The following is a 27,915-nucleotide window of genomic DNA, read 5'->3' on the forward strand; positions in this document are numbered from 1 at the left end:
AGACTTCTAACAGATTGTAGCCTTGGCTGTCAAAACCAAATTTCTAGGCACTTTTTCTTCTCAACCTGTTACGGTTTCTTCAGTTTTGAACTCATGCCAAAAAGAAGCTTGAGTTTCTTTTAATGTTTTGTTTGCCAGATGTTTAGAGGTGAAAGTTCAAGAGCTGTAAAGGCTAAGTTTCATGCTTCTCCCATCAAAAGTAAGGATAACTTTTCTGTTGGTTTTCTGAATTGGACAATGCTCACACACAAAACGTGATACAGACCTGAGAATTCTTCGTTATTCTCTTTAGTCTCCAGTTCCCAGTTCCTCCCCTCCTTCCTAACCCAAATCCATGTCTTGAAAATTTTCAAAACTGCATGAAGACCCCTTGTCCCAGAGATTTATCTGGCTTGGGGGATCATGGACCCTGGCCTCAGTGCTTCTGTTCAGTTATGGAAGTACATCCTATGTGAGGTCACTGCTTACGATACAACGTAAGGTTCCCCCTTTTCCATCACATGTTAAGACAATGTCTTCTTCCATGCTACATGCACCAGTGTATATACCTTGAATAATCTAATTTCTGCTGAGAAAAAATAAAATTTCAAATTTAATTTACAAATTAAGATATTTCTAAAGTATTTTATTCCCCCTATCCCTATTGAACAGAAACCCCATCACACACATTCTTTGTAGTGCATTTTGTTTCTAAGACTATCAATGTAGAACCACAGAAAGGAAGATATCCTTTATATCTATCTAACTCAGAGGAAAAATGAGCATCAGTGTTTATAAAGTCTGGAATTTAAAGCCCAGATCTATTGTAGGAATATAAATTGGGATGTCAGTGAATGAATAATAAACTGCTCTGTGTTTTCCTACAACTTCACCACCTGACTTAATTTGAAGAATGTCTTACAGTCTTTTGCAGGCATGAAGTCATAAACATGTTTATTTCAGTTCCTCTTAATGAAGTGAGTCAAAATTAGTAAAAAACCCATACAGTTTGGCTTTGGAATTGTTTAGATTATTTACTTTCAAAATATGTTGCAAACACAGAATCAGAATCACCTGGATATGCAAGTCCCTCTCTTCTTTCACAAACAATGCTTAGACAGACCAGTCATATTTTAAAGAAGACTTGCTTCAATAACCTGGATAGTCATAGATGCTGAAATATAGCTGGATATAACTTGTGATCACTGTTTTCCTTTAATATGCTGAAGCAGTGTCAGCAAAATGGGTAATGAACAACAGAAAAGCAAAAGTAATTTTGTGCTGCCCTGGAAAGTTGGCACTGGCAACAGCCTGACAGCCCGAACTATAATTTTCTTTAATTTCATCACCCCCATTTCTCTTTGGGTTATTTACTGAGCTGACTATCAAAAATGAATGAAAGAAAAAATCCAAAAACAATCCAAATGCTGATCAAATTAGTCAACTAATTTAGATTTGTTTCATGGTAGTACTTTGTGTACTGGTAGTACAAGAGATCAGGCAGGTAGCACTGTGTCTGTGTGAAACTAAGTCACATAACTTTCTCACACTGGGTTGAGAAAGTGTGCCATGAGAAACTGTTAGGAGGAACTCAAACAGTCCTTGTTTTCCTCCTTAACAGAAGGAAAACAAGCTTTGCAGGTGTTGTTTGTCTCCTTGTTGTTTACTTGCAAGAAACGATCAAGGGGTGTTGTTCTTAACTGTCCAATGATGGTGATGTGTTGGTTTGATGACCAATGAGAGGTTTTACCTTTTTGGACCTTTTCAGAACTGTCTGTAAAAGGAGAAAGTCTGGAAGAATAAAAGTTGCTCTCTTTTGCAACTAAGCTGGAGATTTGTGTCGTCACTGTTACTGTTCCTAATACAGTGTGACAATACTAGAAGTAGGTTTTACTTCTTTTTATTCATAATTTATTCATAATAAGTTCATAGTACTTATCCAAGATGTGACAAAAAAATTCAAATCCCTCCCTTGGTAAAAGGATTTGTGTCCATCTCTACCAGAAAATAAAATCACCACCAAACTGCAGAGCTTCAGAGGATAAGAGAGGAGGAATAGTGCTTTCTGTTTCTTTCCTATTTGCTGTTCACTTTGTTTTTTGCAAACCCTGCAAATTAGGTTCCCTTGTCTCAGGCAAACATCTTAATCTTCTAGGATCAAGAAGAAATTCTGACTGCCCTGTTACCAGGTACATATTACAAACTTGGGACAACTAAGAAATTATTAGAAGACAGTGAATAGACAGTGAACAGGCACTTTCTTCCCCCCACCTGCCTTAGATCAGTAACTTTGGGCTTAGGACATTTTTTTCCGTAGTGTAAGATACAGGTTCATGTTCTGTCAGCAGTACAAGTAAGTGAATTCTTTGTGTGTCACAAATTAACTGCCTTGTGACTTCCCACTCCCCACAACTGGGGTAAAAACACCTCCCCAGAGGACAGTGAAACAGTCTTGTTTCCCTTGTGTTTCAGAATGGTGCTTGAAAAATGTCACTTTGTTTACTGAAACCAAATATTTTCTTTCTTTCCCTTTTTCAGCTCAAAAAAAAAAAGTTTGGAAAAAAAAAATTTGAGATAAATCCAAATTATGGTAAGTGCTGATCTGCACATGCAGTCAGAAGCAGGACCTGAGCTGTTTCCCTATGTGAGCAGCCTGGTACATGAGTGCTGGCAGCAGTTTCATCCCTGGTGCTTTGACTGCAGTGACTTCCACCCTTTCAGGGTGTAGGTTGTGCTCCACCAGCAGCAGTTACCTCATGTAACCCTTTTGTACAATAAAGTACAGGTTCTTTTTGCAATCAGCCACTTCAAAGCAAATCAAGGCTTCAGCAAGCATTTAAGATAGGTACGTGCACTTAAAATTTGTAATTGTGTTTAATTCGACTTAATGCCATAAAGTCATAATTAGAACTTACGACAAAAAGCCAAATTAACATAAACATGATTTAAATTGTTTAGGTTCACTTGCAATATAATGCTTCAACAACTATAAATAGATTAAGAAGGATTTTGTTTTTGTTATTATATTGAAGCAACTTTTCCTGAAAAAATGCCAGGATTTAGTTGCTGCAGAATATGATGAGTTTATACCTTCCAAATGCCCAGTAGAAATGCAGATAATTCCAGAAAGGCAAGGAAATACCCAAATGAAATATATGCTAGTAACATACTTACAGATTGCATTCAGGATTTCTACATGACTCTATCTTAACCAGTATGGCACATAAATAGGGATATTTTTCCATTTTGGAATGTCTAGACATTTACTTAAGTTGTTGTGGTACCTATTCTTTTGAGCACAAAATATGTTCCCTAACAAAGCATACATGCCAAGGGCAGAGTGAAACCACAGAAATCACTACTACTTACCATATGCTTGGTCTTGTGTTGAAGTATCATCTTTAAGAGACATTAGAAAATATATTCTATAAAATGTCATTGTCATATATTTCTAAACATTCTTGAATGATGCTATCCAGAATCCGTGCCCCCACTCCCAAAAAAATGAGCTCAGATTCTAAAGTGAAGTCATCAGAATTACTTCAGTGATCATAGACACTCATCAATGAAACAAAATAAACCAAATCTTACAAAAAACTAGTCAGTTTTGAATTTCATGGAAAGGTCATCAGAAGGATAAGAAAAGATTCCAAGAGGCAACAGCGATCCTTGATCGAATATCTTAGGAACCACCCATTATTCAGATTAAAAAAGTAGGACATCCATTCTGAGTTTTGAGACGTATTAAAGTATTTTAAAGAAAGTGTATTTTATGACCTACACTCTTAAATAATGGAGGAAGATGATCAGCTTCTGTTTGTTTTCAGAAAGACAACATATTATATATTTATGAAGTACAGATTACTCTCATACACCTTCTGCATAGGCAAAAATCACACCAGGAGAGATCAAAAAGGAGGGTGGGGACCTAACAGGGGAGGAAGAAAGAAGTTCAGCTGATGAAAACTTGGAATGGACTGAGAAGACAGACAGGAAAGTTTGGGAGCTGTCATACTCCTCCCATCCAGTCCCATCCATCAGACAAAGTGAATACATAAGGACATTCACACAACTCAGAGGAGAGAATACCTGAGCCTTAGTGGGCTTTAGGGCCCTAAAGATGGAATTTCTGGTAAGTGGTAAAACACCCGTTTGTAGAAAACACTGCTGCAGAGAGCTCAGCAGAAGACCCTGAGACGGGTTTGGGTATGATAGTAATGTAATGAGAATACACAAAGGACCTAATGTTTTAGCATTTAAAGAACTCAACTAATAGATCTCTGCAAACTAATTCATTACTCAAAAAGTGCTTTTGAATCAAAGTCTACAGGTATCATTCTTCTTATTTTATAGAGAGGACGTCAGCAGAGACAAGATGAGCAATCTCCTCAAAGCCACTGAGCTACTGTCATAAAGAGGGTTTTTAATCAGTAACAGTAAAAATGTGAGAACCAGAGATTGTTCACAAGAAATTTCTTAAAGATTTGAGGCCAAAATAGATCTCAACATAAGCAGTTCCAAAGGGGAAGTACAGGAATACTTCAAGGGAAAAGAAAAATAACACAAACAAATTGAAGAGCATATAACTGCCCAGCAAGGATCTTAAAGAACACACTTGTAAGATCTTTTTGAGTATTTTATCTGAGGGACTGGCAATTTTAACCCATATGAAATGTTGTTTTAAATAGTTATTCTGATTTCACAGGGATAACATGGAAGAGGGGGAAAAAAGGGAGGGTGAGGTAGTTGAAAAGCGGACTAGCTGAGCAGCAAAGAGAAACATACTGCCTGGTTTTGGTTCTTAGCTCATCCTCATGGCCATGATATAGTTTGGAAAAATTCCAAGTACTGAGAAGTTGAAACAGAACAGGTGAGTAGAAACATTAGGAATGCTTAGCAATTTCTTTGTATTTTAACTTCACCTTCATACTCTAAAAGAGAAAAATATTAGAGGAAAAAAGGGAACTGAATAACGATTTGATTAAAAAGAATGTAAACAGTAATTTGAAAACAAAGGGCAATGCAATTTGTTGCGTAGTCACACAACATTCCTCTTGGATTTGAAATGCACCAGCGGCAGTTCCACCCCTTCTGAAAGTACAGCCTGACGTCTTGCAGTTCAGCCTGAGCAGCTGCTGGAGCTACAAAGTCTTTTTTCCTCTTCTGTCAGGATGGGTGCAATACGGCTTCCCAACTTGTCTAGGATCCTGTGTTTTTCTTTTCACATTATTCTCATTCTGCTTCAACAGACTACTGCAGCACGAGAACTGAAGTTTGTGGTTGTAGTAAGTAGATTTGTTCTATGTTTTGTTGTGGGGAATACAGGGACAGAATTACATGCCTGTTGAATCAGACAAGGTGTACAATTTCTTTGCCTGTCTTCAAACTTAGAAATAAGTACTGCTGCCCTTTTGCTTACTGAGTTTAAAGACATAACCTTAACAGCGATAAAAATGTCTCCAGTTATTAGAATTTTCTTTTCCTAATCTCCAGTTATTATTTCAAGATAACTGACTGTGGTAGAAGCATACTGCAGAGAAGTTAAGAGATGTGAAGTCCACATTTACCTATTCTTCCTTAGTTTAACTGACAATCTCTCACTTAGTGCATAGTGTGAGAGCTCATGATTTTGGACTACCTCTTCTATGCTTGGAGCTGAAGCTTATGCTTTTACAGAAGTTACTAAACATCAGCACACAAAATAAATATTTTCCATTTCACAATAACTGAATTGTCACAGCAATATACTGAGAAACAGAAATAGACAGGCATTTTTAAGTAGAGATTTGAGAGACGTGTTGCATTAACTTCAGTTAGGCTGAAAACAGATGTAATAATTCTTATGCTGGGCCATTTCTTCTTTCAAAGTAGCTAAACACGACTTAAATGTCACTTTCCCAAATATCTCTAGAAAAAGAGACGTTATTGCAATGTAATACTTTGAATTATGAAGGTGAACCATAGTCCTTTCCATTATTTTTTTAAATAAAATGTATAATGATAAAGAATAGTTAGTCCAAATGAATATTTTCTGTACAAAGTTGAGGGGATTGGAATGAACTTTTATAAACAGGCAATTGAAGATCTTCTACAGCCTGACTCTATATGAGACATTATGTGTGCATACAGCTGTGAGGCAGAAATACTGCGTCCAAAACATATCATCTGACTCTAGATAAAGTATTTCATGTGTAGCCACATGCATTGTGCACGCACAGCTTGGAGGAAGGCCAGAGTGCACAGGAAAAACCAGTTCCTACTCCTGCTGAGACACCACACATAGCAGGGACCTGACGCTAATTCCACTAACATTCTGTGTACAGAAATACATTTACATGTTTTTTCAGTGATAACAGGAAGAACTGGACAAAGCTGAAAACAGGTAGAGAGCAAGCCTTGGAGCATTAACTCCTTGAAAGGAATGAAATTTTCATTGAATTGTAGCTGTTACTGTGTTATGACAAGCAATGCTTTTGCAGAAAGTTACTGGAGATGGTTACCATTATGGAGATGGAGGCTTCTTATCCAAAATCATCAGCTTACCATAACTGTGCAGCCACCTAACAAAAAAAAATAAACCCCAAACAATTTATAGGGTAGCTTATCCCAATAAACACTAAAATAGTAGGTAAATTTCATTTAAGCTGTCTTCCTTTTACTCCTGTTACTTTTGCTTAGGCTGGCCAATCACATAAAATGTTACAATTGGTTTCATTTTATCACAATGTACATCTCTTCTCTCAAGGCATGGTTTATGTATGCTCTATTGAATTTTGCTTTCTGAACTCACTGATTGAATTTTCATAGAAACAGAATTGCTAGTACAAGTAAATAGCACAGGAATTGACCCCACAATATATCACTGATATAATGGGATATAATGAGAGTATTGGTATGTTTGAGGTAAGTCTAAAAGGCATCTTTCTGACATACTTCAATAGCCATTGTCAGGTTATCCTCTGTAAGTTACTATGTTTTCACCTGGGAGTATAACTGCCTTGTGAAAATTGTCATAATGGCTTTCTAAAACTTCCTTAGCAGAACTGCACAATAGAAAATACTGCAGGGGAGAAAAAATACAGGTAAAAGTTTGCTTTTGCTCACTTCTAGGATTGTATGGTACCTAGGATGGGGTCTCACTTTCTTCTCAGAACTTCCAACTTTGTGCTGATTCTGTGCATTTTGATTATTGGCCACAAGCCCTTTTCTCTGAAAAGCTCTAATTCGAGCCAATTTGTCAAAATGCTTTCTCAATTTCTTTGCTTACATGAAAACATTACCTTTTACCATAACTCTTGTGCACTGAATTTAAGATTAAAGGCAGAGTTTAAATAACTCAAGTTTTAAATTTAAAGAAAGAGGAAAATAGAAAATATGTAGGACAATCAGGCACCCAAGTAGAAATGAAATACTGATTTATCGCCTCTGTTTAAAAAAGTTCCAACCTGGACCTTTTGCCTCTACACACACACACACACACACATTTCACCTGTCATATATATAAAGAGGTGTGGTTTCTGAGGCACTGTGGTTTCATCATATCTTTGTCCTTGTAACTCAGGATAGGAAGCGTTGACTGAGCATGTTATCTCAGCGTGCTTCGTCTAATCAAGCCAAGCCATCTGAAACCTTGACTAAACATGTTCAGCATTTCTACATCTCTGGTTTCCCTGAACTGGCACCATGATGGTTTCACTTCACTTTTGTTTCTTCATTCCTATTGCTGGCTGCAAAGCAAGAAATCTTTTTGTTTGCAGTTAAGTGTGTCAATAAAAGTGTCTGCAAGAGGCTCACTATTATTCAGAGACAGATACTTTGCTGTATTTCATGACATTTCTAAAGGAAGACATTATGTATATATGTATATGCCACACATGCCATATTCTCAGTGCACCCTCTCCCTTGCACCAGTTTGTCTCCAATATGATTTTTTCACCTGACAACAATGGAAACAAGTGCTGGCCAAAGTCTGAGTCATGTGGCCATTTTCATATGAGCAATCATGCTCACAAAGTTACCAAGAGTACATGGATGAACCCAGACACCAAATCAGGTTCGAGCTGTATCAGAGTGGAAGGAGAGGGTAATGGGTTTGGTAATTATCCACCTACTGCTCTTCTTGAGTACATTCCCATTACAATGCCCTCCTTCTTGATTTCCGGTGTCTTTTCATTTTTTATGATGCTTTCTTGCTCCTCTTCTCTCATTCTGCCATGTTCTGTGTCTCCTGAAAGGCCAGGAAGGCAATCTGCAGACCAGGAGTAATAAATGCTAGATCACACATATTATTAAATTAATTGGAAGAATCAACTTATTTTTAACAAAGTTGAAATTATGAGTGTTGAGAAACAAATATTGATGAGTAAGGCAAGATCTGTAGAGATACATTTTCTCTTCCTATCAGGTGTTCTAATGACAAACACAGTTTTAAATTTTGGAAAAAGTCTCCTAAGATGTAGCTGTGAGTGAACAAGTTAGTCTTTCAGCTTAAGTGGTTGTTCATATGGTTGTTTCATTTGCAGCTGAAGCAAGGAGTAGCAAGGAGGTTGGAGCACATACAAAAACCAAGCTAAGAAGCTTTGTCCTTCAATTCCTAAAAATGGGGCTCTGCTTTTTTAAGTGTTTGTTCCCTTCTTGCTGCTTCCAGCTTAGTGTTCATATCATATTTATGGGACACTGTACAATGAAGGTGCAGAAATATGAACAAGGAGCTGAATGATTCCTATCTTGTGTAGACTTGAAGAAACTCTGCTTCTTTTTAGAGGAGCACACCCGCCACTACTTCAATTTCTTAAGGTTACAAAGAAATAAAATACTTTCCTTTATATCTCCTGCTCATATATTCAATAGATCTTTTCATCTTGATCCTTTTGCACACTAACCTCTATTCAGATAAAATGCTACTGGCTTATTGAATGTTCTGGCTTATTGAAAGCTGTTAGGGGTTGACTGTTGTGACAGTGACTGTTGTGACATGCTCAGGGTTATGTCATACATTAAATATAAAATATCACAAACCAGTTTAAAAATCTAACACATTGTCAGTAATGTTTCAGTAATAAAAAGGGCATCTCTATGGCCAAGCATTGATCTATTGTTAAGTATTGCCTAAAATATGCATAAAAATTAGTCATTTAAACATGTTAGTTTGAATAATTGTAAGTTACCCATAAAAGTTCTGTGAAGCTGGATAATTTAATAAGGGAGGATGCAGCTATATTGTAATTGGGAATATAACCTTCATTCTTGACACAGGTACCAGCTTGTCCAGAAAAACTAATGAATCCTACCTGACACCTATGTACATCAGCATAAGGAAATGAGCAGTAGTACAAAAGCCCTTCTCACTCATTTTTCTTGCACTCAACTGAATCAGCTACCAGACAGTGTAGCTCTTTATTTGTTCTCCTCTTCAATAATGAGAAATTGCTATTAAGAACCAACTGAGATTCCAAATTAGTAAGAAAAGAGATTTAAAGAGGATTAAAAATTGCACAGAGAAGGAAATAAAAAAACTGCCAAACAACAAACTTGATGATGAGGGTGAAAAACCCTCCTTGATTTGCTGCAAAATATTCATTTCAGGTTGGCCACATAGTGAAATTCAACTAACAAAAGAAAAATATAATAAGCAGTCTCCTGCATGTTCTAATGGTAACTTTAGCAAACCTTGTTGTCTATTGTAGAAAATGAAGAGGGAGAAATCCAATTGTATTGGCCTTTAATGGACAGTATTTTCCATCTCTGAAGTACCTGCTTTAGCACAGGTTCATGCACATTAGTAGAGAAGGCTGATGGAAAGGGTGTGTGTTGTAATTAAAACATTGTCACAACGCTGGTGTTTACTTTGAAAAATATAAACATGAAACACCTCCCAGTGGGAGTGCCAAACTAACTTGTGTGTACAACCCTCTCTGAAGTCTGGGCAAGAATGATGTGGCTTAATGAGGCAATGGAGAGTATTAATTATAAGCAAGTTATATACCACTGAGGTATTAGGGCATAAATGTCATTTTATTAACAAATATACCATGCTGCTACATTGTCATTTTATTGTGCTAAATCAGGTGATGGGAACACTGATAAGCAAAGGTTACTTTTCCAACCATTTGGGTCAGCATCCTGGAAGGTTGTCTGGACCCCTGTGAATTTGTATTCCAGCATTTCCTTTCATGTGAAACTTCTGTAGATTTAATTTTTCTAATCCCATGCAGCATATGCTTAGGGGAGATAATTCAGTTTTTCAGAACCATTTAATCTAGGGTTGTAATTTTCTTTGTATGCTGGAATAAAAATACAAAAAGGCTCATTTAATTTTTCTGATAAAAAATCATACGATTGAATGTATCACACTAATACTCACCATGCTGGAGTATCCAGGAGACTAAAGCAACCAAACTCTTTGCTCTCACTGAATTTGACAGAAATAAATGCTACAGACTTTAAAAAAATATTTTTATTTATGCATTTAAAAGTATTAATAAGGTAAGTATTACTTAAGTAAGCTAACAGTGTAAACATTTATACTTTTTAATCTTTATATTTTTGGATGGTTGAGAAACTGAGAATAAGATCTGTGTGTACATAGAACTATTTTTATAGACACTGCTATGAAAAAGTTACCAAAAAATTTCAAGTCTTTTGTCTATGACAAAGTAACTAAATACTAATCTAAGCACATCAGTAACTGGTTCAATATGCAGAAGCACTGAGTTTCCAAAATTCAGTCATATTTCCTGTCCAGATGCCTAGCTGTGAACACAATCCCAACATTAACATCTTGGGTGATTAATTTCATGTTCTAGGAGGAAGAATCATCAGGCTTATGCCCACTTAATTCCTATATAAGTATACATATTCTTGACTGTAAAGAACGTATTCACATCCTATTTGACCAGGTTTCTGCAGACTCTCCAATATTTTAATTTGAAAAATTTCACTGGAAGTATAAAGACTTCTAGCTAGATAAGGAAGGAGTGTTGAAAATAATGAACTCAAGGGGTTTTTATTGCTTACATTGTCAGCTTTTCCGACATGGTGACCGCACACCAATTGTAAACTTTCCAACTGATCTACACAAAGAAAGTGAATGGCCCCAGGGATTTGGACAACTCACCAAGGTATGTTGACTTCCTTAGAAGAACTTAAAAATTCTACTAAAAGAGGAAGTGGGAAGAGGTTTTGTATGTGCGTCTCAAAAGCATTAGCAAATCCCAGGTTCTGATTTTTGCTATTAGCAAATACCAATACCAGAAATTCATAAACATTTTTGCAATGTTATTCATTCAGCTATTGCTAAATTGAAATCCTATTCATCATAGCTTTATAATTATCATCCTAAAAGCAACAACTTCTTGATAGTGTGTCTGGATTCAAATAAATGGCAAGTTTAAACACTCTACTGTTGACACTGATGAAGTTCTAATGAACATTAAATACTGAGCCCTGTGACAGGGCAAAGGCATGACACCTGCCCACCAAGTCAAGTGAGGAGTCCACATCTCATCATTGGACTGACAACCACCAATCCACAAAACAAGAGAAGCCTTGCAGGAGAAGATTGCTTCTGGGGACAATGTGTCTTCTAAAAAGGCCATTTGCAGTCCAGAGTTTCACTAGGATGCACTGTACCTACTTGTTGCTCTGGCATTTTAACATCAAGACTTATCTCTTTGATTGTATTTGACATAAGAAGCTCTGGAGCAAAAGGAAGCCAATGCATATCCTAATAATACTTTGCCATGGTGCAGAAGTACAAAACAGACAGTTCAGTGTCTAATGTTTGAAGGGGGGCTTGAAAGATTTGTAAAATTCAGATAGTGAAACAGTGCATTACTATCTTATTACTAGCTTATGTACCAAGATATTCCTGCTTTGGCATTGGCTTTTTTGAGAGCTTTTTGCTATTCTGCTATCTTTTTAGCAAGAGAAGTAGAAGGAATGTACTTCTTTGACAGTAGAAGTTAAAAAATTCAGCTCAGGCTTTAGAAATTAATAATAGAAAAGAGAGTGCGCAGACTAAGACAACTGCAGGCCCACCAAGGCAAAGATTGAAGAAGGCTACTTAAGGCATGAAATATAAGCCACAAATTTATAAGGCTGAACAAATAACAGAGCAATGACAATGATAAACACTAGGTTGTCAATCATCCTCTCTCAGCTGTCTCTATATGGTATATTGTAAAGGGCAATGTTGATGGATGTCTACAGATCTACATCTCTGTGGATATTTGTATAGAATCAGGGGTATTGCCTTTCTGTAGCAGATGTTGCAATCTTAGCCTTTCAGAACGTATTATTTCTTCATAGATATAAGTGAACATTTTTGTTAAAGATTCTAGATCACCTGCAACATATGCAGCTGTTCTGATTTTGTCTTTGAGAGAGCTGCTATGGGGCCCCGTTTTGGATTTGTGCTGAAAACCATGCTGATAATGCAGGGATGTTTTTGTTACTGCTGAGCATGGCTTACATAGATTCACAGGATTTTCTGCTTCTTGTACCACACTGAGTTTGTCTTGGGGTGCACAAGGAGTAGGGAGGGGATACAGCTGGGACAGCTGATCTCCACTGACCAAAGAGTTATACTGTACCACAGGATGCCATGCTCAGCATATAAAACGGTGGAAAAAGAGGAAGGTGCAGACATTCAGCTTGATGTCATTTGTTTTCTCGAGTAACTGGGATGGAGCCCTGCTTTCCTGGAGGCTTAACATCTGCCTGTCCACGGGCAGTGGCGAATTAATTCCTTGTTCTGTTTTGCTTGCATGTGTGGCTTTTGCTTTGCATATCAAATTGTCTTCAAACCCTGGAGTTTTCCCACTTTTACTCTCCCCAGTTTTACCAGAGGTGAGTGAGTGAGCAGTTGTGTAGTGTTCTGTTGCCAACTGGGATTAAACCACAATACTATTACATTATACCAACAGTTAATGATCACTTAAAAGCTCAAATAGGAAAGACACTTCTACATTAAAAGTTTGTAGTCACCTTAATCTAGTAGTCACCCATATGCTTGCCTTACAGACTGGAATGCAGCAGCTATTTGAACTTGGACAGTACATGAGGAAACGATATTCCAGCTTCTTGAACAGCACATATAACCGGCAAGAGGTATAGAGCAGATCTGTCTGCAGCACATTTTTCTGGCATAGCAGAACTATGGATTTATAAAAGCACATTATCATACTCATTTCATTAATGGATTAAAAATTAAGGTAATAGAAGGACATTTTTGAAAGTCATACTTACATCAAGGTGAAAACACAGAATAAAGTCTAATTTTCAGCACTTACATTCTATTTGGGCCTTTCACAACCTAATTTTCTCAAACTGAACAGCTCCAGGATGAATGAGCTAGGAATTTATGAAGTGTGTGGACTATTACTGTTTTTCCCTGTTGAAAGATAAATGCCTATCCAGTCATGTGATGGGCCATGCTTACACACTTCCTCCTGTATCAGAGAGCTCTAATAGCTGTTTGGATGTACCTATACAGTACAGATCCACTGTAGGGAAGATCCCTTTAACATATATATATATCACATATAACTATAGGAGGCATGCATTGTGAAAAGGTATGAAAGACCTTTTCTATGCTTCCAAGACAAGTTTATGTTTTTTGAGTGCTTTAACATTTCTGAGCTATCACTGATAGATCATACAATCATTTTGGTGGGAAAAGACCTTTATGAATTTCGAGTCCAACTGTTAACCCGTCCACCACTAAATCACATCCCCAGGTCTACACATATCACTGTTCCTCTGAATCTTTAAAGAGGGAGAACATCCTTCTTTGAAATCATGCTTTCTTATTCTTTCAGTTGAGTCTGTGTGTTATATTCCAAATTAAAAGATGCCTTGGCAATTCCTTTTGTGAAACTGAAGTAGGGCCCTGGAAAGCTGAGTTACAATTTCACTGTTTTGACTTTATGCAAAAATATAAAACTGAAAACAAAAAGTCAGTATTGACAAGTTGGGTAGAATTCCCCTATTATTTTATAGTTTTCATTTTATCTTTAATTTTTTGCCATTCTATTTTCAGTTTTACATCCAAAGTACAGATTATGATCGTACCATTATGAGTGCCCAATCATATCTTTCTGGCCTCTTCCCACCAACTAGCAGCCAAATTTGGAACCCTGAACTTCTCTGGCAACCCATTCCAGTTCATGTTTTTCAAAAAACAACAGAGCAGGTGAGTACTGACTAAAAGCATTCTATAAAATCTTAATCTTTCACAGAAGCAAAAGAACGGAAAAAAGGAAAATAGCTAAAATACATTTTTTAAGCTTTTTGAGTTCAATATAATAGGAAATATCAAATGCAGCTACTGTCTGAAAAGTATGTCATAGGTCAACTGTAATAGCTACATAAAATCCTCCTTCCATACTTGCAGAATACCTGAATTGTCATACACTCTACCATTTTCTCGAAGGTCATTTCTTCTGGCTAGAACACTTTTGAACAGTATTCTAGGGAAGTTGCCCTAAATCTTTACAGGAAACAAGTGCTTTTCTAAACACCACTCAACTAGGCAGACCTCGTCTCTTTGGCAAGTATGTTCCATAGTTTATTCAAGGAATTGAATTTTCACCAGCCACTGTAATGACCTCAAAATTATTACCTTCCTATTCTGGTAGCATTTAGGCATTTTAATTACAGACAAGGGCTCTTTTATTCTCAGTGCTATAGAAACATTTAATGAAACCCTAGCACTTCTCTTGCAGATCATAAGAGTAGACCTACCTGAATAACAGGTCCTGTAGAAGTTTTACTTCATGTAGCTCTCTCTGGCTGACTCAGGTTCAGATTTTAATTTCACTTGCTCTTGTGACAAGGACTGTGTAAAGAACAGTTTGGCCAACAAGGATGAAAAGCTATTGAGTGTAATAACAGAAAGCCTCATTTACTTCTGGCTTTGAGGACAGAAGTTGACTTTAAGGAAATTTGTACAAATCCCCTACTACATAACTGCCCATCACCAACATCAGAGAATGGACTCACTCATTAGGGGGCTGTCACACCTCTCTCCCTTTAATGTTGCTCCATATTTGGAGACCATGCTTGAAAACAGGTACAGAGAGAAAAGGTTCCCCCAAACTGGATTAGGCAATGTGTGATTCAGCCAGAAACTTAACCCCGTTCCTAAACAGAAAAGAATGCAGTCACTGTTATTTAAATACAGGACACCAGAGGAAGTTCTTTCACCAGAAGACCAGAAAAGTATCAAAGTGGCCATATAATACCTCAAAGCCCCTGGGGGAATCACAATGAAATGAAATAACCTGTTTGATAAAGACAAGCTCATTTGTAGGAGTCTCTAATACCTCATTACTTCTGTGGCTGCTTCAGGAGTGGGTATTGACGCTTCTCTCAAACACACCTCTGCAGCAACTCCAAATGCCCTTTCTAATGCAAACCACCTGGAAAAAAACATTGTTCCCTTGTTAAACCAAACAAATGTTTGAAGGTATTTTCAAGCCCCAAGCAACACAAAGTGGGAAACTGAAGCCAGCTGCAGTCCTGTAAAAAACCATAATCACAGTTTATTTTTAAGCCACTGAGATCTATCAAGAGTTGACAGGCAACAGTACTGAGCACTGCTTAATGAAGCCAAAGGGAGTGGCTTAATTAGTAACACCTAGAGAGGGATAATTAAGACATACAGTAAGAGAAATATTTGTTATCGTGTAATTAAACAATGTTCCCCAGTTTCATATTGAAGCTTTTGAGATTTCATCCTCCAGTGAGCTGCTGTCACAGAAAAATTGCACCCTTGGAAACCTATCCAAGTGAAAGTGGGCTAGGGTCATTTGGTGGCTGCTGCCAGCTTCCCAATGGAGACATGCAGGAAGTGCAGTCTGTTAATGGTATAGTATAATTCTAGTGCTGGGTCAAAAATGCTCTAGTGATGTGACATAAAGTGCCGAACCAGTACAACTTTGTTTTGTTTACCATGGCTTTTCACTGACATTTTATGCTGTATCAGGTATCATTTGTCTTTCTGCAGTTGATATAAACCATATTTGCCAGAGCTCAGAGAAGGATATTTACATGTTGTTCGGATTAAATATGTACTATCATGTGACCTCGTAATGCACACACTTGTAGTAATTAAAAGTGAACCACATCCCTAAAGAAGAACAAGCCCTCAGGCTCATAGCTTCTTGATATTTCAGGAGAACAATTTGTCAGTCTTGTTTCAAGTTCTGTCTATTAAATGGTACTTAAAATGCTTACCATAATCCAGTGGTTATACCCAAAGAGATGAGACCTGGATGTGTAAATGGAGAAACAATTCGAGTTCCAGTACCAGGTGGAGTTAAGTCACATCTGGGGGAATGCAGAAAATGAGATGGAAATGGTAGCTTTTTTAAATTTCTGGTCATGGACCCTGACCCATTTCTCAAAGCAATCCCCTGACAGGCATGTGCAATTTCTTTTTGTCAAAATTAGTAAAATTGAGGGAAATCAAGTTATCACAGACACAAGTAGCCATTTGAAAGTCAAGTTACCATAGTCCATCACCTGCGTTAACTGAATTAATGATTAACAAACAATTATTGAGTAGGTCTAGCGCAGCCATGAATCTGTCTAAAAAATATTACACCATTAATCTCAGCAACAGAGAAAACAGAGAGGTGTTGATAATTTCAGAACTATTCTAAGTTTTGTTTTTCATGTTTCAGAGGCTGAATTTTCCTCTGCCCAACTGTCCTCGTTTTGATGAACTTCAGCATGAAACACAAACATCTAAAGAATTTCAAAATAGAATACAACCATACATGGTAAGAGAAAAAAAGCAAAACCAAAAAACAAACAAGCAAACAAACGAAAACCACCAAGATGTGAGAAAAAAGTAGCTAAGTTGTAAAAGTTATGGAATTGCATTTTTTCCTTTTGTTAAAATGCAAAAACAAAATGAAAAAAACTAAACTCCTGTTTAGGTTAGATATGAGAGAAAGGTTCTTAACCTAGAGGGTGGCTGGGCACTGGAACAAGCTCCCCAGGGAGTGGTCACAGCACCAAACCTAACAGAGTTCAAGAAGCATTTGAACAATGATCTCAGGCACATGGTGCAATTCTTAGAGATGTCATGTCCAGGGCCAGGATTTGGACTTAATGATCCTTATAGGTCCCTTTAAACTCAGCTTGTTCTGTGATAAGGTTGGGTGTTAGAGAATTTATCTGCATGTATGTTCTATATGTATTGAGTATTTGTGGTATTCTCTTCACTTTTTCCCCACAGGATTTTTTACAAACAATGGCAGTTAACACAGGGCTTGAACTAAATCACCTTAAAATACTGGACAATTTCCAGCTCTGGAATACATATGATACTCTACATTGCGAGGTAAAAAAAAAAATCAATAGATGCTGGGGAAGAATATAACTCCAGCTCTGGGTTGCAATTAAACCATGGCAATGTGTTTTCACAGGAATGAGTTGTATTCTCTCCTACATTTTCTTTTTCTCTTTTTTTTTTTTAATTTTTTTTATTTTTTAAATTTGAATCTCTATTATATTTTAGTGCTTTGGTAAAAGATTACTGAAAAACATGGTCTACAGCTTGGGAGACTGTCATTTCCACTTCATGTTTGAAGAAGTTACTATTTCCATTATTCCCTTTTTCCCCTTCCCAATATGCTGCTATAGAATTATTCAGCATGATGGCTATATTTGGGATTTTTAACAGAGAAATTAAATTATTAGCTTTAAACTATCAACAGTTAAACATCAAAATACTTAAGATTTTGAACACAAGAGATCATGAAAGATCTATCAGTTAAAAATTTTTGAGAAAGTGATTGCTACCAGTTAAAAAAAAAGTCCCCAAGCAATTATTCCCCAAGCATGGAATAATTCCATTTGGCCCCAGTCATTACCAGCAGTGCATGAGGGATTTTGAACATATCCTCTACAAACTGAGGTAATTAAACATGATGAGACACTGTCTATATTACATGACAGGAGAGTGTCTTACTTGTCAACTTGTCTCTAGTTGCCCAATGATAGAACTGGTATGTGGACAACTGTATGGAAAGGCAGAAAAAATTTGATATTTGATATAACCTGAAAAAATTTATTAGAATTTATTAATTATATCTTTATGACCAGAGAAAGGAAGAGAGGAAGACATATATCTGCAACATTTCCTACCAAAAACATGTATCTCTATAGCAAGAACACATTATACCTACAAAGAATCTCCTTCACACAGGTGCTTCTGCTCTGCCCATTCACTCACTTCAGGCTGCTCCCCATTTCCACAAAATGTATTTCAGAGCATGCTCTGGAGTAAAACCATGTTGTGCAAAGAATGGCAGGACAGCCTCAGAAAGTCTAAACTAAGTAGCATGAGGGTAGATGATAAGTTGCTGGAAACCAGTGAATTATAAACAGTTTTTGTTTTCCTTTATCACTAGGATATTCACAATTACACTCTCCCTGTATGGGCCACTGAAGATGTAATCAACAAGATGGAAAAACTGGCAGAATTGTCCTTACTCTCATTATTTGGTGTTTATAAAACAGAAGAGAAATCACGATTACAAGGAGGTAAATAAAAAAATGCATAGCTCTGAGGAAATGCGAAGATAATGCAACATCCTGTCACTTATTAATGCAAAATTATTCAAACAAACATTTGATTCAAAACTATGGACATTGGATGCCATATTAAGAATATAAATATGTGCTGAACATTGGCACTTGCATGGATAAGATACTGCAACAAGGTGTAAAAATTAACATCTTCAGGTTTTCCATTTTTTTTTAAGGGATTAGGAAATATTATAGAAAACTAAGGGAATAAATCAGGCCCTCGTGGTTATGATCATTACTTACTTTATAGTAAATTAGGTTAAGCTGTTTCTCCAACATTTCTTCCAGTTGCTTCGCATTCTTTGTTTTTCAATTTGATGTACTGGATATACATTGTGTCAAAACACTGGCAACACATTTGTAGCTCTCTGAGTGATATAAAGCTGCTCCAAAACATCAAAGAGGTTCCAGTCATGTCCATGCTGCAAGAATTACAAGAACTGGGAACTACTGCTTAGCTCCAAAACTGGGGCACATAGACTGTGCTGCACATTCTGACACTACTTCAGGACATAACCCAGGAATTTCTCTTTTGATCCCCAGGTATCCATGAGCAGGAAATCCAAAGGATTGAGATTGAATCAGGCTGGAACATTTGAGGCTAGGCTTTCTAATACACCTACTGTACAGCCTAGATTTAGGTAAAGAGTTATTAGCAGACCCATCACCTAGGCATACACATGTCTGGATCAAATACATAGTAATTACAAGCTCCAATCTGCAGTAAAGCCCATTAGTTAGCAGATGACCATGTCACATGGTAAGGACTATCCACCTAATGCTCACTGGCATACCAGTTACATCCTCTTTCCTTAGAATGACATAAACTGTGCTTCAGGGAATTTCTGTTGTGCTTACCCATTGGCATAAGAATACCTTTGGACTGGAGAAGAAGTACAAAAGAGCTTTGGAAAAAATGAAGAATCAATAACGTGTGACTTGTTGGAAGTAAATGGTTAAAATATTTCTTTGGCATGTAGACAGGAAGAGTTGTCATTATTCCAACATTACAAACAAAAATAGGATGGAAGGATCTCAGCATAACAGAACTGGAAGTGTCATTATCCCCAGCTCTCAGGACGGTTCTAGATGATTTCCTGTGAATCCTGCTTCTTCACTTGACCTGGATGATGAATCATATATTTCTCCTCTGTAACATCTTCTCTGTAGTTATAAAATTGTTGTAAGCTAAAAAAATGAGTATGAGGTCTGAGTAGATATCTTATATTTGATACTCACAATATTTTGGTTTTTGTTTCCATTCAAACATTATACTTTCATTTGCCACATTTTTTTCCATCTTTTTAAGGTGTCCTTGTGAATATTATTTTAAACAGTATTAAACAAGCTGTCAACTCTTCAAAACCAAGAAAAATGGAGGTCTACTCTGCAGTGAGTATTTTCATCTTTCATAAACCTTGCTTTGATTTTTCCAGTAAAGTAAGTTAAATGAAAGAATAATATAATACAGTTTAATTCAGTTAAGAAGATGAACACCAATCAGTACAAGAACAGAGTATAGGCATGGGTCTCACCTTAGTTTTAGTTAAACTATATTTGGCAAAAAAAACTCTATATTTTATCATTCATTATTCCTACAACATAATAGTGAAGTTTCTATTAGTTGCATCTTTCCTAAGGTGCTCCAAAACTGGCATATAGCAAAACTTCAGCTGTACCTCCAAACCTCTCCTCTGTGGGTTTTTTTTTTTTTTATTACTACTATTATTATTTTATTTATTTTAGAGGGTGAAGAGGGCCACTTTCATCAGGCCAAGATCTGCTTAGCTCATTCATTATTGTGTCTCTAGCAAGGGCCAAAGGCAGGGATGAATGTGAGAATAAAGCCAGCAGAGAGTGATAAAACATTCCAGAAGTCTGTGTCTTAGGGACTTCCTGAGACAGAATTTATCCCTGTGTTTAGTATCTCTGGACAGACTGTCTTCCATCAACTGGCCTAATAACTTTCTAGATGCATTTATACTTTTGGACTCTGCAACATCCTGTGACAATGACTTGTGTGTTAAAGAAAAAAACTACTCCCTCTTTTATTCACTTTTTCTGGGTCTCTAATGAATTTACTATTTTCTGTCACTCCTCTTCCATAATTCCTTTTCCAAGACACACTGATACTTTATTTAATCTTTTCTCCTATAGAAACTACTTGATACCTCAAGTCTTTCTCTCTGCCCTTTCTACATGATTCTAGTACTACCATGTACTTTTTGAAAAGGAAAGAGCAGTACATCCAGATTTTTCACTTCTGCTTTAATACTCTGAGTTCAAGTATACTGTTATTTTTGAAACTTATCAGCCTAAAAAATTCCGGAACCTGAACAATAATTAAACCATAGCTGCTAGACAATAATATAAATAGGTCTAACATATATATATATATATATAATGGTGCTTGCAAAATTTATGCACCAAAGTACCAAAATATTTGGACTTCCTGCCTTCAGCTCCTCTTCCTATGATCCCTGCAAATGCAGGGATAATGACTAGACGAAGAATCTGTATGTGGGTGGGTAACTGATTCCATAAAAATAGAAGCCAAACTGAGATTTCATTGTACGAGTCCAAATAGAAGGAACAATCGGAAAAAATCTGAAGTGGAAATGAGGAGAATAGTCTTTGCACACAAATTTATCTGGTACACTACCTGAAAAAAGTACTTGTACCTTCTCTTGAAATGCCCTAGATTATACTACTTTACACTGCCTTAATCTGACCTTGGACTAAAATACACCACTGAGGGAAGGAAAAGAAAAACTGGATTGAAAAACTAGATTTATTACTCAAACCACATCTTGCTTTCCCTCAGTATCTGTCTCCAAAATCCTGCCAGATGGTGTAAGACACATACTGCAGTAACTCCTTGGAAATGCCTCCTGTTGTCCGAAGTAATCAGTTAACATGTTTTTCCCAATGGTGAATATACTGAACACATTTTTATGATCAAATTTACATAGGTTTTCTTTCATCTTGATTTCCACTCTACTCTTGTCTCATTACTCTGGATGAATGCTAGTTGACTTAATTGACTGTAAAGGATGAATTTTTTGTCTCCAATAGCATGACACCACAGTGGGGGCCCTCCAGATTGCTCTCAATATTTTCAATGGAAAACTGCCACCATATGCTGCTTGCCAGATTTTTGAACTCTACCAAGAAAGCAACGGGCAAGTATCTTCTTATCTATGCAATAAAGAGTGTTTAGAATTTGCTACCCTCTTCTCCCAAACCATTTTTCTATCAAATATTGTGAGAAGATACGATTTTGATTTAAATAGATACATCACTGACCAGCCCATAGGTACAAAGTCATATTAAAATTAGGGAAAGTTACATTTTCTGGATGTGAATATGTGCTCTAAAAGACAGGAAGAAGAGGTAAAACAAGCCCTCCTAGAATGAAAAAAATAGTAAAATAATTTTTCCTGATTCTTCAGGTGATAGCAAGAACACTTCCAAGACGTAATTCCCACAGTAAACCAGTTGGCTTAGAACATAGTGCTGGTGCCATTCAAGGAGCCTTCAAAAGGACTTTTTCAGCTGACCAATAACCAGCTTTGGCAAAGTGGGCTTTGCAGATGTCTTCACAAAGCCTCCACTCTTGAAGAACAGGTTCTAGAGTAGGATGTTAGAGCCTATTTCCAACATGCTGTCTCAAAGTAGGAAACCTATTTAAGAACCTTTTTTAAAAAGCTTTTCAATGTTGTTAATCAGGCAATATAACATCGAAATGCATTATCGGAACGACACTTCAAAGGATCCTTATCTCCTCACTTTGCCAGGGTGCACCTCTTCTTGTCCACTTGAGAAGTTTGCTGAACTAGTTTCTCCTGTGATTACAGAAAACTGGTCAAAAGAATGTGGGAAGAAAGACAAAATGAAAGGTAGTGTAACAGTTCTGTATTTTCTCCATAAGAGATGGTGGCTGATATTTTATCAGTGGCTCTGAATTTTGTACCTTTCACACAATCAATAGATTTCCCTTTAAGTGTGGGTCAGATTTACTATGGACAAGGAATGTCAGTAGAAATCAAATTAGTATATTCACAAAAGGAGCTGCCTAAAGGCTGTGGTCAAAACTAGATCTCCACTTGTTGAAAACAAGAGAAGTATGGATGTGGATTTTATATAAGGGTCCTGTTCATGTTGGATACATTAGAGTTTCTACAAATGCAAAGCAAGAATAGCTTTCAAATTCATGGTAAGATTTGTGCATCTGTGTTTCTGCAGTTGTACTGAGTGCAGCTGATCCATGGTCTACTAGCAGCTGAGAGATGATAACCTCTTCCTGCCTAAATATTATTTCTGGGAGGGAGAAGAGCAAGGCAATACATGTTACTTTTCAATAATCCTGTTATTTCCCCTGTCCTGCAATTTGCTGATCCCTGAAGAAACTACTTTTCTTTTTTCATTTACTACATATAGTCCTTCCTGCCCTATGGAAACCTGGGAGTAAGATTTACTTATGCACAGGAAACAATCTATACATTTCTAGGACTGAAGTATATGTTCTTACGTTGCATATGCCAGTAAATGCGATTTTGCCAGAAATATTTCCATTCTACGTATACGTAATTAGACTGTTAGCTTTGCATATAAAATGGTATACATATATATCTTTCACTAACTCCCTTCTCAATTATTTTTTGTTCTTGACAGATATTTTTATTGGATTTAATGTTGCGGTTGGCTTGTTGTCCATTTTTAACCTTGTACTGCTCTACCTCCTTTATCATTATGGACGCTGCAGGCTCAGAAACAGCTACCAAGACATTTAGAGTGGAAGTAAAGAAATGAAAGAGAGAGCAGCTAGACATCAAGGAATACTTGAAGTTGCTGGTATCCAACAGTTTGCTCTGGTCAGAATAATCTCCAAAGCATATTCAATAAACCTGAACAGCTGAGGTATCTGCAGCCTAGCTCCCAAAATTCTACACATCTGCAGTGAGAAATACTGTAGAAATACGTTATTTTAGGAATTACTGGATGGATGGATGGAATTACTTCAATTTGTATCTTTATTCTACTATTACTATTAATCAATTTTACATCAACCAGTCCAGTCAATAGCAGGAATGCTATTGACTCCTCTTTTTTTTTATATTGCCTATTACCATTTAGCCCACTGCTGCTCAACAAGTCTTTCTTCAAAACTTCATTCTGTAATATGTACCTTACTTCCTATAAATGGCTATTTTGTTGATGGAGAAAAACAGATTTAGTGAGCAGAAGTTTCAATTGCTGTATGAAGAAGACTCATACCAGCATTTGGAGATACTGTTCCCATGTTTATTTATTCAAATCTATGCATGAGTTTTGACCTTGGCCTTCAGCTAATAAAAGTCTTCAGCCTGCTCCTTACAGGAGTTAGACTACTGTAGCTCTCACTGAAATTAGTAGAGCTGGGATTATCTCTGTCACATATCCAGGTACCAAGCAAGAAGCTTGCAACAGCATCTTAGTCAGTGTCTGTAACTTTAATAATATGGATAAGTAAATACATTAAAATCTGTTTTCTGTTTTCCGATTTTTCTGAATATTCTCCCAGTCATGAATGATCCTTTGCTCTGCATTTCTTTGAACCACTCTTAGAACAATTCCTCAAGCTACCACTCTTTTCATTATCTTTTATTTTAAATCACAATAACTCCTTTAACTCCTTGCTCTGTTCACAATCCTATATATTAGCAAGATGTACACTAAAAGAAACCAATGATTCTGCTTTTTGTATGTTGATCTCTTCTGTGCAATTTATTTTGTTTAGATTGTAAGCTTCTAATGTCAGGGAGTGTGTTTCTGTAACTGCTCTTGAGTATTCCAAACTATATACATAATAAGCACTAATACTACTTATTGTCATATGTTTCAAGACTGAATCAAGACTTTTTCATTCTGTAGCCCTGCAGTGGATAGGGTGAATGACAATACCATGGAGAAGTATCTTTAAAACTCAAGACAACCATACAAACAGGTGCCAACAGCAGGGTCAGCACAACAGATATAATATGTCCTGTTGAGATTCAGAAAGAGAGAAAGCTGAGAGATGGGGAAAAAGCTGATGTCTGCTTAGCTCAGACATAGCGTCACAGCAGTGTGAATACACTGCTTCTGGACTGACTTTCACACACATTCTGTGGGTTGCAATGTGGAGCTCAGAAGCCTCAATAAGCTATCACTGAGATAGTGATCTAGAGATCAGCCCTCAATATTACAGCTGAAATGTGATAGAATTATATATTAATTATGTTAATATTAATGATATTAAATACCATATATTAAATACATAATATATCATGATATTAAATATTATATATTAAATAGCGTAAGTCAGAGTAACAAATGCTTGTGAGAATATAACACTTCCAAAAGGTATTTCTTGTAACAACTTCAGTTACTGAACTGTACACCTTTTGAAAATTATTTCTCACTCAGTAAAAACTTGTAGTAATATCCACAACATATCCCTTTTATTTATTTTAGGAAATATCATAATCAACTGGTGGATTTGAGTCTTATATGTTCAGGATTTTTATTGTATAACAAGTTGACGCAAAACTGTCAAAAAGGTGAAAAGCTGTCCCTAAATCAGACAGTTCAGATGTACAATCTTCAGCCTGTAACTAGTCATTTTGATCCTCATGCAAAAACTTGAGGGAATATCTACATTGCAGTCAAAAGTATTAAAGCAGCTCTAAGAAACAAGCCTGAGGTAGCTTGGTTACTATTAGAAGTGTACTCACAGTGGAAAAAAAAATTCAGAACAAACAGCAAAACTTTTCTTGGCTCCTGTATCTGCATATATATATATATAAATATATACACAGTCAGTGGTTACCTGATACTGAGCTCTGCATTACCACAGCCATAATGCTGCTGGCACCCACTTAAGGATAAATTATGTTTTTTATTAGAGGAAGTCAGATACTTGACAAATGAAGATGTATTGACTGATAATGTGCAGTAAGAACCAGTTTTGAAATATTAGAAAATCAGTCAATTGCACTCCTCAAGAATCAGAATGGGATGTGTTTTTCCAAGATTGCTTCTTACTAAAAGAAGCAGATTCAGACAGAAAGTAAAATGTGAAGTGTCTGAGACATCCTGCCTGGTTTATGCTGCTCAAGCCTAAGCTGTAAGAATTTCAAAAGATAAGGCAATTCTTTTTGCATCAGGAGCTGTCAGGAAGGAGTTTTATTGTAGGGACACCTTTCTGTTAACAGATAGTCATACTTGAAAATGCATATGCACTTTTAGAAAGGATCCAGTGAACACAAGTCACAGAGAATGTGATGACAAGTTCAGATGCTGTAACTTCAGAATAAATGAGTGTACATTAAAGATGTAGTAACTTAGTGAAGTAGGCCCTGAATCTCACTTATAGGAAAGATGTTTTGTCTTGCTGTGTTTAAATCAAGTGAAATTTCTCCAGTGGAGTAAAAGATTGTACATGTAGACGAGTTCATAGCTTTTTTATTTTTTCAGCCATATTCACAATTTGCTTAGTATAATCTGCAGACTGTTCATGATTAGAAAATATCTTGTCTCCAACCAACTTGTGGCACTGCAATAAAGTACTTTAAAGAAACAATTCAACATTTTCTATTTTATCTTATTGAAAAACAATGGACCTTTCAGCACATCAAGAATTTCCAAGCATAAGTAAATGTTCAGATTTGTTGCTTCTGTAAGAACAGATTTTAAAGCCCTTCTGCTTTGATATGAATAAAGTTGATGACATGAAGCTCTTCAATTTGTCCTCTAGCAGTGACATAATCTGTCTCTACAATAATTACAGTAGCAACTAGACAATCTGCAGCAGGGTTTTCTGGTGGCTATGGTAGACAGTAGTGCACATACAGCGCTTTTCACCTCAGCCAGCAACAACCTTCTCTCACTGAATTGATTTTATTTGAGAACTTCTTTTTTTCACAGGCCTGAATATTGCACACAGTGGGTCAGTACAGAATAGACATCTGACTTCCAGAGTAGTATCAGCTCAGCCAGGAGCACTCATGTTAATTTGTACCAGTAACGTAGTGACATTGGATCCAATTGACAGTATTTCCTCTCACTGTAATGTATTTTCTTAGCTGTGGTAAGAAAGCAGAATGACAAATGCACTCTATTTGAATAATAAAAAAAAAAATCTATTTAGTCCAAAAGTTCTTCTTAAGCCTAGATTAAACCCAAAAGACAAGAGTTATGTTCCTAAATTTTCTTCCATTAAAACAAAACAAAACAAAACAAAAAACTTCTACTCTACAAATAATATTAATTATTCACTGTGCTGGAATTTGAGAGTGATGATGAAAGTAGAAACACACTTATTCTTAGGCACATAACCTTGGCCCATACAAATCCATGCCAAGGTGATGTCAGCAATTATGCACAGGATTGTACTCTTGGCATGGAAGAGTTAAAATTATGGTAGTCCTTATTGCATTTCTTATGAAGATGGGGATGAAAGATGGACTTTTACCTATAAACAGTTAACTTTATTGATTTAGACACTAATTCTTCATCAGAAATTGCCAAGTATAAATAGTCAAATGGATAAACACTGAGTTGCTATTGAAATTACAGCATTTCACTTGAACTATTACATTACATGGTCTCTTCTATGACTAGGCAACTTCACCTCCAAAGGTGATGCTAATCCAAAGGGATTAGAGCACTGGAAAGACCTGCAAGATCATGTGTAAGAGATCAGGTATAGTTGGAAAGACAGTTAAAAAGACTGCTTTGCTAATTTCTGTAACTTCACTTAATATGACCCTACCTTTTCTCCTGAGACTCAAAGCATTATCAAGTTTTTCCATCCTGCAGACTGAGGTTCCAGTGGTCTTTTAAAAAATCTGTAGAGAGCAGAATAATGCCATTTATCAGTTCAAAGTAGATGGAGGCAAAAGAAATTGTCCTGGCTTCATCTCTGTATATATTTATCTGCAGTCATGTGCATGTAAAAAAAAAATTATTTCTTTGTACTCTGTTTACAGCAGCTAAATCTCTTCTCTCTTCCTACAGTGAGACCTTGACTTCAGAGGGCACATCAATTTTTCTAGCTCATCTACCCTATAAACTAAAACTATGGAAAGAAAAGTTGTAAAAGCAGTCTGATCATAAAGCTTTTCTTTAGGAAGATGAGAATAAATGTGGACTGTAATTTAAGGTCCAAACAGGTAAGCTCTCAATTCACTAATATACAAGTGTTGACAGCATTTGGACCAATAATTACAGGCAGACTAGCAAAATTCCATAATACTCACAACTACTGAGCTGTCTGAAGACAGTACCAGTACCTCTTGAAAGTGGACCTCC

The 27,915-nt window shown here is 36.5% G+C and overlaps 1 protein-coding gene across 1 annotated transcript; it reads left to right on the forward strand.

The window, feature by feature from the left end:
* The first annotated feature begins 5,095 nt into the window (after positions 1 to 5,095).
* On the forward strand, positions 5,096 to 26,185 carry LOC107214247 (prostatic acid phosphatase-like). Its single transcript, XM_015649458.2, has 11 exons — positions 5,096 to 5,264; positions 11,004 to 11,099; positions 13,003 to 13,089; positions 14,021 to 14,173; positions 16,668 to 16,766; positions 17,228 to 17,332; positions 18,405 to 18,537; positions 19,892 to 19,974; positions 21,658 to 21,764; positions 22,312 to 22,481; positions 23,257 to 26,185. The coding sequence occupies exons 1-11, from the start codon at positions 5,151 to 5,153 to the stop codon at positions 23,373 to 23,375; spliced, it is 1,266 nt and encodes a 421-aa protein (XP_015504944.1). The 5' UTR covers positions 5,096 to 5,150; the 3' UTR covers positions 23,376 to 26,185.
* Positions 26,186 to 27,915: the final 1,730 nt, after the last annotated feature.

The sequence above is a fragment of the Parus major genome, chromosome 2 (genome assembly GCF_001522545.3).
Source record: "Parus major isolate Abel chromosome 2, Parus_major1.1, whole genome shotgun sequence".
Lineage (NCBI taxonomy): Eukaryota > Metazoa > Chordata > Aves > Passeriformes > Paridae > Parus > Parus major.

What these genes read in the sequence shown, in the direction of transcription:
- LOC107214247 (XM_015649458.2), top strand. Translation starts at nt 5,151, where the DNA reads ATGGGTGCAATACGGCTTCCCAACTTGTCTAGGATCCTGTGTTTTTCT. An exon ending in ATGATACTCTACATTGCGAG is followed by an intron (nt 17,333 to 18,404) that starts GTAAAAAAAAAA and finishes CTTTATCACTAG; the next exon opens with GATATTCACAATTACACTCT. An exon ending in CTCTACCAAGAAAGCAACGG is followed by an intron (nt 21,765 to 22,311) that starts GCAAGTATCTTC and finishes GTTGTTAATCAG; the next exon opens with GCAATATAACATCGAAATGC.